At 45.0% G+C, this 18,180-nt stretch overlaps 1 protein-coding gene across 3 annotated transcripts in view; it reads right to left on the reverse strand.

Annotated features, from left to right (window-relative positions):
- The window catches only part of LOC124620099 (paired box protein Pax-5-like), a 263,562-nt gene that overhangs the window by 149,618 nt on the left and 95,764 nt on the right, over positions 1 to 18,180 (reverse strand). For all 3 annotated transcript variants that reach the window (XM_047146771.1, XM_047146779.1, XM_047146785.1), the window contains exon 2: positions 17,488 to 17,653. In XM_047146771.1, coding sequence (XP_047002727.1) covers positions 17,488 to 17,653 — 166 coding nt within the window. The remainder of the gene's footprint in view (positions 1 to 17,487; positions 17,654 to 18,180) is intronic.

Raw genomic sequence — 18,180 nt, forward strand, 5'->3', positions numbered from 1 at the left:
TGGCTGCCTCCGTGACGGCTCCATGAAACTTGTTCATACAGTGCCCACGTACCAAGTGACTATATCGAAAAATAAGGAAAAGAAGAAATTCCACGATAGCTTTCTGTGCTTCGTTTACGAAAATATTCCAGTTCAGTAACGTAGTGCCCATGGAGGCACAACTACGCTGGCTCAGGCTTCGATCCCTTGACAGCCTAGCACCTGAACGATTTCCATCCAAGTTGGTTTGTCTATGGGAACAATGAGATGCAGTATCGTGGTTCCAATTACATCTCATACTTTACGTCCCTCATCCCCAGCTCGGGACGAAGTCGTCCTTGGCAGATTACCTGAGACTGATGAGCGCTCAAGCAGAAAGAGCGTCCTCGGCGTCCAGGTGTCCAGAAGCGCAGTGGCCGCGGGGGAGCGTCCAGCGTCCAGAAGGCGGCCGAGGCCGCTTTTGTGCCGGCCGGCCGGCCCAGCACAATACATCGGGGCCAGGTGCGGCCGCTGCCTTATGGACTCCTCCCGACTCACTCCATTCGCACCCTCGCGCCGCCCTCACAATGGGCCAACCCCCCCGTCCTCTCGCTGCCCCGTCTGACTTCTGCCGCCGGACTCTACACTTGGAGTGGCTGTCCGGATCCCAGAATGCGAGCCGTAATCTGCCGCCTCTGGAATCAAACCAATTCCAGGGCAGCACACTCGCTAACCGGATACAGGCGGAGAAGCGTATCGTGTCTGCTTAGGCCTCTGACACGTACCACCAGTCCCATTCCAAGCGCGGGATACCTCACCACTCTTTTGTGGCCAGATACAATCCTCTGCAGAAAAACCCTAGTGCCTCTTTAAAGTATACCATTCGTAAATACACAGTGTAAAACAGTGTAGAAACAAGACTGTACGCTTTAACCATTCACAATTTATTTCATAGAGACTCCTTTCGAGTTATAGGAAACATGTACCTGAAGAGGCTTCACACGATATTAAACTGTCACTGGTTACAGTGTACTGTCTGCTTTTCTATAGTGTTCTCCCACACAACCCTGCTATGTGTACTCCCAAAATCACTGCCTGCAGTAAACAGAATGTCATTCGAAGAGATTCGCAGAAGCTGATTTCGTTTCCACGGTTGCAATATCGTTTCTTGCGCAAGTAACATACGCGATATCTACTAACGCCCTAGTGTAAACATAATTATCTCAGTGACAAGTCCTTCTACAGGAAGAGCAGAATAGCAGTCAGAAGATGCATTTACAACAAAATTATGCCGAAATTTTCAGTTGTACTGTATACGATGAAGTAAATTCAACGAAGAACCAAACAATCTCAAGTGGTCAAATGAATCAAGCGGAAATGTTATAACTGAAAGTATCTGTTCGACGCGCGTTTTCGCATTGGTACCATCACCACAAAGTCTCTAGGTATAGATCTGCTTACATTTCCGAACCGTAATTACCGTCTGCAATGTGGAGTCAGTAGCGTCAGTCAGCCGTTCACCTCAGTAATTGTTTCTTTCGACAGCTCCAGTCGCGAAGAATGAGCTCCATTAACGCCCAACACAGTTGTATCTGGTAAACGCGCTCCCTTATGGGCATAGGGAGCAAAGTGTAAAATGCTGAAGGTCCTTGTATTAAAGATAGAAATATGCAGGAATAATGGAGATTCTGATGGATTTTCGCATACCTTATCGCTCACGCTGTAGTAAAAGCCATGACGAACAGCTGAGTTACACGTGTATCTTTGTCTTACATCAACAGCACGACAGACTGACAGAGGAGATAAATCACAAGACAGACTTGCATTCAACAAGAGACATAACTTCTTCCTCCTTTTCACGCTCATATTAACATATTATACGTTGGTGGCGCCGAACTTCACGGCAGCGCAGCGTGGTGTCTCCACTCTGCTCCTATCACAACGAATATTACGGAGAGCGTCACTTACAGCTCCGGCATACGATGAGCAAGAGTTTATACTTGAGATTCATGATAAGTTTCACTATCTCACGTTAGTCAATGTATCCTCAGATCTTTAGGATTCTTCGGTTCTTGATTTAGACAAACAGTCACTACAATCGTCATATAGTCAGATGACAATACATTTCAGAGAAGGCAAATTATTAAACTACTCCAACCCGTCGACTAACTTTGACAACTGGTAGTCTTAGCTTTGCAATTCTCACCGGAAAGTATGCCTTTGTAACGTTCATACTTTCACAATTGCTTAGCATGCATAATTCAAATTCATTAACGACTATAAGAGTGGGTGCCCTGTAAGATATACACTATGTGATCAAAAGTATCCGTAAACCTGGCTCAAAATGACTTACAACTTCGTGGCGCCGTCCATCGGTAATGCTGGAATTCACTATGGTATTGGCCCACCCTTAGCCTTACTAACAGCTTCCACTCTCGAAGGCATACGTTCATTCAGGTGCTGAAAGGTTTCTTGGGGAATGGCAGACCATTCTTCACGGAGTGCTGCACAGAGGAGAGGTATCGATGTCGGTTGGTGAGGCCTGGCACGACGTCGGCGTTCCAAAACATCCGAAAAGTGTTCTATAGGGTTTAGGTCAAGGCTCTGTGCAGGCCAGTCCATTACAGGGATGTTATTGTCGTGTAACCACTCCGCCACAGGCCGTGCATTATGAACAGGTGCTCGATCGTGTTGAAAGACGCAATCGGCATCTCCGAATGGCTCTTCAACAGTGGGAAGCAAGAAGGTGCTTAAAACATCAATGTAGGCCTGTGCTGTGAGAGTGCCACGCAAACCAACAAGTGCTGCAAGCCCCCTCCATGAAAAACATGACCACACCATAACACCACCGCCTCCGAATTTTACTGTTGGCACTGCACACGCTGTCAGATGACGTTCACCGGGCATTCGCCATACCCAAATCCTGCCATCGGATCACCACATTGTGTACCGTGATTCGCCACTTCAAACAATGTTTTTCCACTGTTCAATCGTCCAACGTTTACGCTCCTTACACCAAGCGAGGCGTCGTTTGGCATTTACCGGCGTGATGTGTGGCTTGTGAGTAACCGCTCGACCATGAAATCCATGTTTTCTCACCTCCTGCCTAACTGTCATGGTACTTGCAGTGGATCCTGATGCAGTTTGGAGTGCCTGTGTGATGGTCCGGATAGATGCCTGCCTATTACATATTACTACTCTCTTCAACTATCGCCGGTCTGTGTCAGTCAACAGACGAGGTCGGCCTGAACGCTTTTGTGCTGTACGTGTCCCATCACGTTTCCACTGCGATACCACATCGGAAACAGTGGACCTAGGGATGCTTAGGAGTGTGGAAATCTCGCTTACAGATGTATGACGCAGTGACACCCAATCACCTGACCACGTGCAAAGTTCACCTGACCACGTGCAAAGTTCACCTGACCACGTGCGAAGTTCGTGAGTTCCGCAGAGCGTCCCATTCTGCCCTCTCGCGGAGCGTCCCATTCTGCCCTCTCACGAAGTCTAATGAGTACTGAGGCCGCTGATATGGAGTACCTGGCAGTAGGTGGCAGCAAAGTGCACCTAATATGAAAAACGTATGTTTTTGGGAGTGTCCGAATGGTTCTGATCACATAGTGTAGATTAGAATGGTGTGCACTAATCTAAAAGTATCCTGCTTTTAACTATGTGGTCGTCAAACGTTGTATCTTCTGGGGGTATTATACACGTGCTAATTTCAAAGATTTTTGATTTGCTGTTTCCTATTCCTCCAACATTCTGTGTTTCTTTATTTTCATCATATCATTCCAGACCTCTGTATCGAATTTGCCTTGATCACCTAATTTTACGGCTTTCCTTCTGAAAACTTTTTTTCTATGGCTTCTTCTTCTTCTTCTGTAATGTGCTATATCTGTAAATCGTTTTTAACTTTTAAGATCCAGCTAGTTGCTAATATTTACTGCGGGAGACACTCGAATGTCGAAAAAAAAAATCAGTCTTCTTTATCTTATGATTTCAGTACGAATATTTCATCAATGCTGCTTATTTTCCAGGCTCCTGTGCATCTTATTAAACTAAAATGTCCCTCATAACTCCTCTCTTCAAGACTTCTAGTTTGTCCTATTTACTACACAGTGCTAGACAAGCGTATATCGAGCGAGGTGGCGCAGTGGGTAAAACACTGGACTCGCATTCGGGAGGACGACGGTTCAATCCCGCGTCCGGCCATCCTGATTTAGGTTTTCCGTGATTTCCCTAAATCGCTCCAGGCAAATGACGGGATGGTTCCTTTCAAAGGGCACGGCCGACTTCCTTCCCCGTCCTTCCGTAATCCGATGAGACCGATGACCTCGCTGTCTGGTCTCCTTCCCCAAAACAACGCAACCCAACAAGCGTATGCGTAGAGTCGTTCCAGTTCCACTTTGTAAATATTCTTCGTTATTCCCCATGCTCTTTCCAGTTTACGTCTTCTTACAGCTAGGGCAGGACTTTCCATTCAGTTTTCTTCAATTATCTCATGTAAATATTTGACCAGTACAAGGACTTTTGCGTTCATAGCAGACGGCGTTGGTGAAATGTACGCTCAACTTGCAACCGCAGCGCTCGGCGTGATGCCTTCAACTGTTCTCACTCTCGAGCACACGCCTACTGCCAGCCGGTAAGCGGAGTGTTGCCGCGGCTGGCAGCAGACGGGGTAACAGGCCAGAGCCAGAGGGGCAGGTATCGGCAGCGGAATCAATCAGCCGCGGCCCTCCTAATTGCCGTCCTCCAGCGGCAGGTATTTAGCGCTGGGCGGGCCGCTCTATCAACACGGCATTCGTCTCGGGCGGGCGGCGAGGCGCTCGCAGCGCATCATTAAAATATTGCCCGCGTACGCCGGCCTGTGTACACTCGGCGGGTACCGCTCGTTCCGGACAACGAGGCGGCGCGCCCGTCTCTCTCTCTTTTTCCTGGAGGTGTTCCTTTCCCGTGCTCGATTCGCCACGGTTGTTTATGCCGGGGTACGCTCCCTGCGCTGTCGCAACTGGCCCACCGCTCCGCTCCGCTGTGGGCTGACCACGAGTAACCGACCCTCCAGCGCGTTAAGCGAGGCGCTCCAAGTTTCCAATATTAACAGGGACAAGCCGGCCGGTGTGGCCGAACGGTTCTAGGCGCTTCAGTCCGGAACCGCGCGACTGCTATTGTCGCAGGTTCGAATCCTGCCTCGGGCATGGATGTGTGTGATGTCCTTAGGTTAGTTAGGTTTAAGTAGTTCTAAGTTCTAGGGGACTGATGACCTCAGCAGTTGAGTCCCATAGTGCTCAGAGCCATTTGAACCATTTTTATTAACAGGGAAATCTGCCTCGGTTAGTCACCGTTGTTTTTGCCAGACGCTGTTTTATCTCCAAATAACTCTTACTACCTGGAATTATGAAGTTATTAGGGATAAAATACAGTGAACGAAACGGCATCTGCGATTTGTACAGAAGACAGACTGCAGTTACGCGCAAATGAGTCGTTTGGTTGGTTGGGTGATTTCGGGGTCATCGATCCGCTCGGATTAGTGAAGGATGGGGGAAGGAAGTCGGCCATGCCTTTACAAAGGAACCATCCCGGCATTTAAGAAAATCACGGAAAAACTAAATCAGGATGGCCGGACGCAGGCACTGAGTCGATGGAATTGAATTGGAGGCAGTTAATCAGCAAGCAAGAGACAGAACTATAAGATACCCCCCCCCCCTCCCCTCATTTCACTCAATCTCTACGCAGAGCTAGTAGTAAAGGAAATGAAGGAGGAATCGGGAAGCGAATTAAAGTTCACGTAGAAGAAATAAAAACTTTTATGTTAATCGGTGTCGTAATTCTGTCAGAGACGGAAAAGGAGTTGGAAGACCAATTGAACGAAAAGAATAGTCTTGAAAAGAGGTAGTACGATGAATTTTAATTAAATAAAGCTATGGTAACGGAATGTTGTCGAATTGCGTCCGGCAACGCTGAGACAATTAGATTAGGAAATGAGACCTTAAAAGTATTACATGAATTTTGCTGTTTGTTAAGAAAAATAACTGATTAAGGCAGAAGCAAAGAGGATACGAACAGAAAGAAAAACTTTTCTAAAAAAAACAGAAAAATGATAAACCCTATGCAAATTAAACAGCTAAGAAGCCTTTTCTGAAAGTATTTGACTCGAGTGTCGCCTTCTTGTAGGTGACAGATGAACGTAAAAGTACATTCGAGAAGTGAATAATAACTTTTGAAAAGTGGTACTATACATGACTGCAGATTCTAGATGGGCAGGTCGGATAAGTAATGAAGAGGTCCTGAATTGAATGGAGGAATAAATAGCTTCAAATAGCTTTATAGCTTACTGATTACAAGACGGGATATGTTGGTAGGACACACTGTGACCACAAAGAGTTTGTATGTTAACTGAGGGGATTTTAAGCGGTAAAAGTAGTAGAGGGAGACCAAGGCTTCATTGTAGTAAGCAGTTTCGTACGGGTACAGGTTGTAGCAGTTACGCAGAGATGAAGAGACTTGTGCAGGATAGACTACCGTAGACAGCTGCTTCAAAGCAGGCTTTGCTCTGAGGTTTAGAACATCCACGTCCTTCCAGGTGTCTCCTTGTCAAGTAAATCAGACGCATTGACGCACAGGAATCCTGCTGACACAGGGCCGTTGTGAGGCGGCAGGAGGAGCGCCCGACCCTCCCTGTACGGCTACCGGTTCTTCAGTTCGCTTCGGCCCGCCGCTCGCTTTCCGCGGCCACGGCGGAGAGACTGTACCGCTGCGGCCAGCGCGTGCCTCTCACGGCTAGTATCGGATGGGATGGGGTGGGATGGGACGGGATAGGTGTTAATCTGGCGAGCCATTAATTTAGCCGCGCCGTAATCAGCATCTGGAATAATACGGCGGCGCAGATGGCCGCTCTGAGATACTCGATGTTCGCAGATTCTAAATTACGAGAGGCACGAACTGAATAGCCATTCCTCTTTGTTCTTGTCGATTAATGTGATACAGCGATAGCGGCTCCCCCGGGCCTCTACACGGGCCGGGCTATTTTCGGACTTGTGTAGATCAGCACCGCAGCTGCGTCGGTTTTCCTGAGAACAGGCTGCTGCGACTTCCAACCTCAGCGTAGGGGAACCTATGAGAATAGCACGGCCCCGTCTCACCGTGGAGGAACCGTCCTCCCAGCCAAACGATTACGTGTCTTTCCTTCTTCCCTCCTCTGTCAGGGAATAGCGCAACTTATGAAGAGGAATCGCCTTTCTTTTATGGGAAGGAACGGAATCGCTCACTGCCACCGTGGATGAAAAATCTATACTTTCGTCTGTAGTGAAACGTGACAATCACGAGACAGCAAAAATATGGTATGATTTCATAGGTTTTCCAAGTCAGCATGGTAAGAAAAGAAAATCGTATACGCTTAGGTTGAACATTTCCTTATCAGCAGTGCGTTCTTTTACTTTTTGCGAGAGATATATTAAAAGAACTGCAGTGACCACATAGTCGTACATAGCATGCATACACTTTTGCATATATTACATATTTGTACATAAAAAACACTAATAATTACACAACAATACCGAAACTTTTTTAAGTAAGAGGAAAATATAAGAAACAATATTTTCATGATTGTGGAAACATTAAGCATTTAGGAGTAGCAGCAGTTCATTTAGTCCTAGGACAGAGGAAGGAATCACCAGCAGTCTTGTTGAAGGAAATACCCCACGATCCTCTTCATATATTCGACTGAAAATTCTGAACGCGCAAACTGCAACAGGGGTTTGAAACCCGCTGCTCCGGAGAGCGGGAGAAGATCCTTAAGCCTCGCGATTCCAAAGGAAGGGTTACATTATGCCTACCTCTTGAAATTATTGTATCTAGTTGGTTACTTTATATTTTAAAATTTTGAACAAAATAACATGTTTATTGTTTTCAATTAATTCCTCTACCGGATTCCGCAAATGTTTAAAATTTTTCAGTTAACTGAAACCAAAAATTTGAGTTTAAGTAGTAGATGTCACTATCCACATTCGATGTTGTTCAGTATTTTCAGGTTTAGGACCTTACTTGCACAACAAAAGCCAACGAAATTTGCCGCTTCAAAATATTTTATGGTGTTAACGTAGTACCGGTACCCGCCAGCTTGATAGTATACGTTATTTAAAATGAACTGATATTGCTAAGAGTGTGGATTTTTTAACTTTTTTTGGGGTGGGCATAAAGTACTCCCCCCCTTCCCTCCCCCCCGCTTCCTTGGTAATGCGTGCGACGAAAAATGCGTTGGTATTGCTAAGGTCAGCCCCCTTGTGTGCCGTGCGTCTGCGGCTGTTAGCCCCAATATTTCCTCTTTCGTTATTCAGAGTACAATACGTGGGCAGTTCCTGCTGATAACAGTGTAGCTGCAATTCAGATTTGTAAAGCGAGTGTCGTGTCTGTGATGTGCTTAGGATATGACTACGAGTCATACTTGTGACTATCTTCTCCTCAAGATATTTTTTTGTTTACTGAATTAATGAATTCTCTAATCATACTGAGATAGCTAAGTTTTCACTGTTTTCTTATTTATTTTAAATGCTCCTGAATGTTGTGAAACTCGAGCTTTCTCTGGCTTAAAGAATTTGTGGGAGGACAGTCGGGTGATGTCGTTCATAAGAGCCGATATTGCAACATTTGAGGACCATGTCATATACAATGCCTTGACACGACGGGGAGTTGTCCCGTCGAAACATGGGCGATTGCTGAGAACGTTACCCAACTGCGTCCCATAACTTACTGCAACTTCCCATACACATATTTCCGAAACTAAGGAACTTCATTAGTATCCATGAAAGTTGTGTTTATGGAGGAAAAGAAGATATTGGCTAAAATGGTTCAAATGGCTCTGAGCACTATGGGACTTAACATCTGTGGTCATCAGTCCCCTAGAACTTAGAACTACTTAAACCTAACTAACCTAATGACATCACACACATCCATGCCCGAGGCAGGATTTGAACCTGCGACCGTAGCAGTCCCGCGGTTCCGGACTGAGCGCCTGAACCGCTAGACCACCGCGGCCGGCGAAGATACTGGATAGGTTCCATGAATAACGCCCTCTGAAGACGTTGACAAAGTGTTAACAGAATGGTGAGTAGAAAAGTACAGGCCCAGCACACCACGATGCCATCATTCTACAGCACTTCTAGATTCACGCGCAGATATGCACTTTCATTTTTATGTATACATGTTTGTTATGCTGGGATGAATTCAAACATATTTTTCGAATAGAACAATCCTGATGACGGTATCAGTAGAAGTTTTCTTTACTTTTTTTCTTTTCTTTTTAAGTGTCTTGCTCTCGGTCTGATGTAAAACTATTTGAAACAATGAGTTATTTCAAACAGTTTCCATAGATATTTACGCTTTCCTGAAGCAGTAGCATAGGTCTCGAAACCAGAAAAACCTGACATTTGTTCTATGCTATTTTGTCAAAAACTGACATTTTGAGGCCGTGGCTGTGTACAAAATATAGGTTGGCTCTTACAGAAAAAAAGTGTATTATACAGTTTCCGTTGATGCAGATGACAATCAACCTGCACTGGAACGTAATGGCGCGGATTCTTCATTGGTCTGCAGCTCGTGGTCGTGCGGTAGCGTTCTCGCTTCCCGCGCCCGCGTTCCCGGGTTCGATTCCCGGCCCGCGTTCCCGGGTTCGATTCCCGGCAGGGTCAGGGATTTTCTCTGCCTCGTGATGACTGGGTGTTGTGTGCTGTCCTTAGGTTAGTTAGGTTTAAGTAGTTCTAAGTTCTAGGGGACTGATGACCATAGATGTTAAGTCCCATAGTGCTCAGAGCCATTTGAACAATTTGAACCATTCTTCATTGAAGGTGACCGAAACATCTTTCATTAAATAATAATAATAATAATAATAATTTGTTTACATCACTTAAAATCATCGTGAGGCACAAATTTAGTGAAACCTGCATACAGACATCATACCCGTATCTTAAGCAGGAAACGGACGAGACAACCGTACCACTGGCGATGTTTTAACTGACGAAACCGAAACGTTCCCCGTCAAGAAAGAATGTATTTGAGTATACAGTACCAGTACCGACTCACTAGTACTATATACACATAAACGGAGAATTCGACAGGTGGTATTGGAGAAGTGTCAGTGCACTGGAGAGGTGAGACAATGTCGTAAATTTGCTTCGCTCCAACACGATCACATCAATCACAGTTATAATGTATAGATGTTTCGGAATGGCGTGTAGTTTTCTGCTCTAGAGCACTCGCAATACTCCTGCCGCACGCGTTTTTCTCAGCAGCCGACAGTAATTTATCCAAGCGCTGCTTATCAGACTCGATTTATAAACGTTATGGTTCTTACCATTATAATGCAGTTTGGCTTTAGGAACGGTAAAGGCACAAAAGAGGCAGTTCTGACGTACCGGCCGATAGTGGGAGCAAGAGTAAAGAAAAATCAAGACACGTTCGTAGGATCTGTAGACCTGTAAAAAGTGCTCGTCAGTGTAAAATGGTGCAAGATGTTCGAAATTCTGAGAAAAATTGGGGAAAGCTATAGGGTAATGAACAGTATGCACAAGAACCAAGAGGAAACAATAAAGAGTGGAAGACCAAAAACGAAGTGATTGGATTAAAAAGGGTGTTCAATCTACACACAGAAAGGTTCAAGAATGGAATTAAAATTCACGATGAAAGGATATCAGTGTTAATATTAGCTAATGACACTGCTATCCTCAGTGAAAGTTAGGAAGAATTACAGAATCTTTTGAACAGAATGAACAGTCTAATAAGTACAGAATATGGACTGAGAATTAATCGAAGAAACGGGAAAGTAACCGGAAGTAACAGAAATGAGAACGGCAGAAACTAAACATCAGAATTGGTGATCACGACGTAGATGAAGTTAAGGAACTCTGCTCTCTAGGCAGCAAAATAACCAATGACGGACGGGGCAAGGAGGACGTCAAATGCAAACTAAGACTGGCAAATAGTGCTTTCCAGACCAAGAGAAGTCTATTAGTATCAAAAATAGGCCCTAATTTGAGGAATAAATTTCTGAGGATGCACATCTGAAGCACAGTACTGTATGGACTGTGGGAAAACCGGAAAAGAGAAGGCTCGAAGCATGTATTACTACAGAAAAATGTTGAAAATTACGTGGACTGACAAGGTAAGGAATGAGGTGGTTTTCCGCAGAATCGGCGAGGAAAGGAATATTTGGAAAACACTGACAGGAACAAAGGACAGGATGAAAGTACATCTGTTAAGACATCAGGGAGTAACTTCCATGGTACTACAGGGAGCTGCAGACGTTAAAAACTGTAGAGGAAGACAAAAAAACGTCCTGTATATAACTGAGGACGTAGGTTGCAAGCGCTACCCTGACGCGAAGAGTTGGGTACAGGTGAGAAATTGGTGGCGGGCCGAATCAAACCAGTCAGAAGAGTATTACGCTTACACGAATGTGCATTTCTGAGTAAGGCAGGAAGTTACTCAATAAAAGTGGCAGAACACTTTGTCAGCGAGGCGCTAAGGAGCAGCGGGGCAGCGCCGCTAGAGCGGACGCGAAGGTACCCCACCCGCCCATCCGGCTGGGCTCGGCTTGGCGCGGCGCGGCCTTATCAATTTGCACGGCGCTCTGTGTGTGCCGCGATTCGGCACGCGGGAGGCGTGGGCGGCGCCCAATTAGGGGATTTTACGCCTCCTCTCGCCCACGAAAACCCGCCGGCCGCGGGCGCCCGCGCTAGCTCACGCCGCAGATTCCCGTCCGTCCTAATGGCGGCGCAGACCCAAAGGCCGACTCATCTGCGCCGGCCATCTGGGCGTATCGTGGCAGCCGCGGCCGACCTGCCAAAGCAAACAGGCAGAGGCGCAGCCGCCGTCTACGTGCCGACACACTTTAGCTCGCACGTGTGCACTAACCACCGGCGAGGGGCCAGGTATCCACAGTTGCACCTACAACTCCCACTCAAAGTTCTTTCCTAATATCAACGTCCCTCTTCTGTAAGATGCAGCACACCGAGGTTACAAAAATCGTGGAATACCGAAATGGACACACACAGAGGGCGGTATTATCGCGTTCGCAGTGCACTGGCGGACCTGTCATTTGTACTCAGGTGATTCACGTGAAAAGGTTTCCGGTGCAATTATGGCCGCACAACGTGAATTAACACACTTTCAGCGCGGAATGGTAGTTGAAGCTACACGCATGGAACGTTCGATTTCGGAAATCGTTAGGGAATTCAATACTCCGAGATCCACAGTGTCAAGAGCGTGCCGAGAATACCAAATTTCAGGCATTACCTCTCACCACGACGGTCTTCACTTAACGACCGAGAGCACAGGCGTTTCCGCAGAGTGGTCGGTGCTAACAGACAAGCAACACTGCGCGAAGTAACCGCAGAACTCAGTGTACGACGAACGCACCCGTTATGAAAGTGCCGCAAAATTTGGCGTTGATGGGCTATGGCAGCGTAAGGCCGACGCGAGCCCCTCTGGCAACAGCACGACATCGCCTGCAGTGCCCCTCCTGCGCGTGTGACCGTATCGGTTGGACCCCAGACGACTGAAAACCCGTGGCCTGATCACATGAGTCCAGACTTCAGCTAGTAAGAGCTGATGGTAGGGTTCGAGTGTGGCGCAGACCGCAAAAAGCCAAGGACCCAAGTTGTCAACAAGCTACTGTGCAAGATGGTGGTGTTTACATGGAATGGTCTGGGTCCTGTCCTGAAATTGAACCGATCATTGACTGAAAATGATTATACTCGGCCGCCTGGAGACCATTTGCAACCACTCGTGGACTTCATTTTTATGGACGACAATGCGCCACGTCGCTGGGCCACAATTGTTCTCTACTGGTTTGAAGAACATTGTGGACGATTCGAGCGCATGATCTGGCCACCCAGGCAGCCAAACATGAATCACATCGAACCCTCGTGGGACATAATCGAGAGCTCAGTTCGTGTACAAAATCTGCATCGGGAACATTTCGCAATTACGGACCGCTACAGAGACCGCAGGAGACTTCCAGCGGCCTGTCAAGTCCAAGCCACACCGAGCTGCTGCATCACGGCGGGCAAAAGGAGGTCCCATGCGGTATTGGGAGGTATCCCATGGCTTTGGTCCCATGCAGTATTAGGAGGTATCCCATGACTTTTGTCACCGCAGTGTGAAGTCCCGTGCCGCCGTTTATCTCTGTATGTTCGGACTAACCTGCCTTCTGACAAGTCGGCAGTAGAAGAGCATTTTTTTCCAGACTGAAACCACGAAACAAAATTCAATGAGACGAGCGTTTATAGCAAAGACAACGCATTGTCACGCGTGCATATGTACCGAGGACGTACAGATTCACAAACACCACAATAATTTTAACAGAGAACGAAAAAGTGTGAAGTTAGATAAGATACGGATCTCGAATTTGCGCCAGCAGAATGATGATCGATTACTTTTAATCAATGACGATGGCGACAGCCAGAGATATCACGCTATCGACATCACGTGACGGTCTGTGGTATCCTGTATGCAGATACGTAAATCTGGCAGTCCTACCAAAATGCCTCCCGGTGTTGGATACGAAACATCGAGTAACAATGTTATGGAACGAACACTGTCTCTTAGCCTTAAGTTCTGTCTGAAGATTCGTCTTCTCGTTTAGCGAAATATAGCCACTTCGTTTTTGCTACCCGTATTGGTGTCTTATCCTTTCCTATGTATTCTGCTCCACTATGGTAACTCTACTTTCCCCTACTCTAGCTTCACTTTTATACACAAGCATTGGATGTTTATGGCCCATTCTTACGTGTAGTTAAATGTAATCAGTCGTAGATGGAGGAGTTCCACAGAATACGTCCTCATACAGCACCTTCAGGCTGACATGAGCCATCAGCACCTTTGAATTCAATAGCGTCTTATATACATAGCAATTTGAAGGGAATAAGGAATGTTTATCAAGATTTCGTTCCTAACACCGAAAAATTTCATGATCGTACAGAAAACTGTCACCAACGAATGCTAAAAACATCTGAAGCTTTTGAAATAGCGCATAATTCCACAAGAAAAAGATTTTCTACGTGCATTAAAGTTGGTTTTAGATTCTTTTTCAGTTTTTGCAAATTTTACTTTCTGTATTGATAAAATTAATGAATGACATCTTAAGAACCGCCACAATTTGCTGCCTTAGATAACTGTTTTATTTCTGGGACTAATATTAGTGAATGAGAAGCATCAGACACACAATTTCTAAAATAGCATATTGTACTTGCACAAAAGATTTTATGGTTTACTTTGAGTCAGAGCTGTTATTTTAGATTTTCACTTACCACACTGGTACCGAAAATAAAATTATGATCTAAAATGGGAGATTTTGATGGTTCTGAAGTTCTCAAACATGGCTTATGTGAAAATTTCAAGCGTCTTATGTAATCATAAAACTGGGAAGAAGAAGAAGAAGAAGAAGAAGAAGGAAGAGGAAGAGGAGGTTCAAATGGTTCAAATGGCTCTGAGCACTATGGGACTCAACTGCTGTGGTCATAAGTCCCCTAGAACTTAGAACTACTTAAACCTAACTAACCTAAGGACAGCACACAACACCCAGCCATCACGAGGCAGAGAAAATCCCTGACCCCGCCGGGAATCGAACCCGGGAACCCGGGCGTGGGAAGCGAGAACGCTACCGCACGACCACGAGATGCGGGCGAAGAGGAGGAGGAGAAGGGATACAAGCTAATGAGACTTGCTTGAAACATCTACGTTTTGCTGAAGGCATCGTATTGTTTGCATGTAGTGCAAGTGAACTGTAACAGGATCTTGACAGAACCAGTCTTTGTGAAAATCAGTTATAATACGACCTAAATAAGGTATCTTCGGCATACCGAAAATAAAACTGAACAAAATGACAGTAAGTCATGTAACCAGTTACTGAATGCTTTTATTTAGAGCAGCTGAAGACAACAATGGTCTGACGGCAGAAGGAGTAAACAGAAGATTATTAATTTTTATTTGTAGGACGTCCACAACTGTTCTGCAACATGTTTATGGTAAATAAATCCGGCCTGAGGCATTTTTGGTGAAATTGTTTTAATTTTCAGCAGTGGTACATGCATTTAAAACGCTGAAGGTTAATAACCCTTCTAATACCGTGGGGTCTTTAATGACCCCAGGCCATGTATTTCTGTAAAATATTCCTTGTTTGCTATTCCTAAAAATTATGAAAAATTTGGACTTTTCCTGAATTAAGTAATGGGTTCGTAATATATTAATATAACGTTTTGAAAATATTTAGTTTTGCCGAAAATCAAGAGAGAACCACTGAATACCACTGGGGTTAAATGCGACCCCATTTCTCTCTCGTGGTATAATTACCCAATAATGCTGCATTGAATCCATAACTGTTTCTGTATTTCCTTCGTTTTATTCTTGTAAATATTGTTGTAACGTGTGATTGTTGCCAATACCTTATAAGCCGACAGTTATTTGTTCCATACAAGTGGATACTACTACTGTGTGTGTTGCATTTAGTGGAAAATGTCTCATCACCTTTCCGAAGATGAAGTGCTTGAAATATTACTGCAGGATAATCCTCTATCTGGAGAATTAAATAGTGATATCAGCGATATAGTTTCTGATGTCTCATGCAGCGATGGAGAAATTGACGTCTTAGAAGAGAATATTCCTCAATCAGACGGAAGTTCAGAAGAAGATTTGGACAGCCCAGATGTCCAGCCTGAACAGGAAGTAACACATATTTCTGACTGTTATATGTTAGTACACATCGTATTTTTGTAAATGTGCGTTAGGGTCTAGCGCCAAGGTACACCCTTTGTATTTTTTTCCTTTTGTGTAGGTCTAAAAACAAAGAATTTTGGCACAGACACGAGTTGAGAAAAGCATGTGGAAGAGAAGAGAGATGGAACATAATGAGAGTAAAGCCAGGTCCAACAAAATTCGCAGTGAAAAATGTAGACACCATAGAATCAGCTTTTCAGTTGTTTCTTAGGAGAAACATTGTTGATGTAATTATAGAGTGGACTAACAAAGAGGGTACTCTTGTTTATAGTAGTAAATGGAAACCAGTAGATGCCATTGAAGTGAAGTGCTCTATCGGTGTCTATATCCTAGTAGGTGCTTACAAGGCCCATAATGAAGCAGTTACATATCTGTGGAACAAAGAGGATGGTAGACCCATTTTTAGTGAAGCAATAGCTAGAAATCGCTTTACGCAAATTTCAAGGTGCATCTGATTTGATGACGCAGATGTGAGACGTCACAACTGTGCTCCTGACAAGCTGGCTCCCATTAGAGAAGTATTTGAAGTGTGGCTACACACATTTCAAGAAGCGTATCTTCCTCACAGCAACGTAACAATTGATGAACAGCTTGTGGCATTTCGTGGCAGATGTCCATTTCGGCAATATATTCCTTCAAAACCAGGGAAATATGGGTTGAAATGATGGGCAGTATGTGATAGTGCAACGTCTTACATTCTCAATCTCCAAGTTTACACTGGTCGACAAGAAAATCAATCTCGTGAAGTTTGTCAAGGCAAGAGAGTTGCTTTAGGTATGGTGAAAGGCTTAGAAAACAGTGGCAGAAATGTAACAACTGACAATTTTTTCACTAGCCTTAGGAGTCGAGTCAAATATTCATCTATTTTTGGGTTCCAATTGTTTCATATTGTCTGAAAAAGGGAAAAGTTGTAACTTTGCTCAGTACAATGAATTCAAGGAAGGAAGTGGAAGATCGTGAAGAATGCAAGCCAGTAATGATTCCGGATTATAATAAAACAAAATCAGGAGCAGATACTATGGACAAGCTGGTTAGAACGTGCACTACAAAGAGGATGAGCAGAAGGTGGCCAGTGGTATTATTTTACAAAACGATTGATATCAGTGCACTGAATGCATTTATCATATGGCTACATCTTACACCAGACTGGGCAGAAAGTACCAACTACAAGAGACGGGCATTTCTCATAGAATTAGGAAAGCAGCTCGTTGGAAGAAAGCCAGATCAAATTATTTCCCCACTACTTCCATCAACAGTACAGACAAAAAAAGAAGAAGGTGTCCGTTTTGCAAAAGGTCTGAGGACAGAAAATTCACCGATAAATGTTCAAAATGTGTGTAAAAACCACTCTGCAATTTATTGCTGTAAGTGTAATGCGTCATAAATGTCAAATCGGAATTTAATCAAAAATGTTTGTAGTTTCATGAGAATCGTTTGTAAATTATACGGAAATAAATAATTTTAAAAATATGCATTTTAATTTAATGCAATGTCATTGACATCATGTTTTAGATTGCGGAAAAAATAAGGAATGTCATTTTATCCTACCATTATTAAAACTATCCTTAATAAAAATTGAATTCCGTTGGGGTCGCTAAAGACCCCAATGGTACTCAGTCTAACAAAAAATACTCGGTATTAGAAGGGTGAAGGGAGCGATGGAGACACTGGGGAGGGAACTGATTTGCTGGGCTGCAAGAGATGACGATACTAGAGAGAAACGGACGGCAGGTGGTGCGGGCGCAGAGGCGGGCTCGCTCGGCTTACCTGGACAGTATCTTGGAGACGCAGCCGTGGGAGACCCGCAGCTGGCGCGAGATGTCGCAGGGCCGCACGCCGTTGTGGGCCAGCTCGACGATGCGCTGGCGCACGACGTCGGGCAGCGGCCGGCCGTTCACGAAGACGCCGCCCAGCTGGTTCACCCCGCCGTGGCCTGCGGACACACACGGCGCACAGTCAGTCCGGCTGTCGGCGGGTAGGCCGGCGACTAACCGCACACAAAATATATATAAATGACCTAGTAGATAGTGTCGCAAGTTCCTTGCGGCTTTTCGCGGATGATGCTGTAGTATACAGAGAAGTTGCAGCATTAGAAAATTGTAGCGAAATGCAGGAAGATCTGCAACGGATAGGCACTGGGTGCAGGGTGTGGCAACTGTCCCTTAACATAGACAAATGTAATGTATTGCGAATACATAGAAAGAAGGATCCTTTATTGTATGATTATATGATAGCGGAACAAACACTGGTAGCAGTTACTTCTGTAAAATATCTGGGAGTATGCGTGCGGAACGATTTGAAGTGGAATGATCATATAAAATTAATTGTTGGTAAGGCGGGTGCCAGGTTGAGATTTATTGGGAGAGTGCTTAGAAAATGTAGTCCATCAACAAAGGAGGTGGCTTACCAAACACTCGTTCGACCTATACTTGAGTATTGCTCATCAGTGTGAGATCCGTA

Source organism: Schistocerca americana, chromosome 1, assembly GCF_021461395.2.
Source record: "Schistocerca americana isolate TAMUIC-IGC-003095 chromosome 1, iqSchAmer2.1, whole genome shotgun sequence".
Taxonomy (NCBI): Eukaryota; Metazoa; Arthropoda; class Insecta; order Orthoptera; family Acrididae; genus Schistocerca; species Schistocerca americana.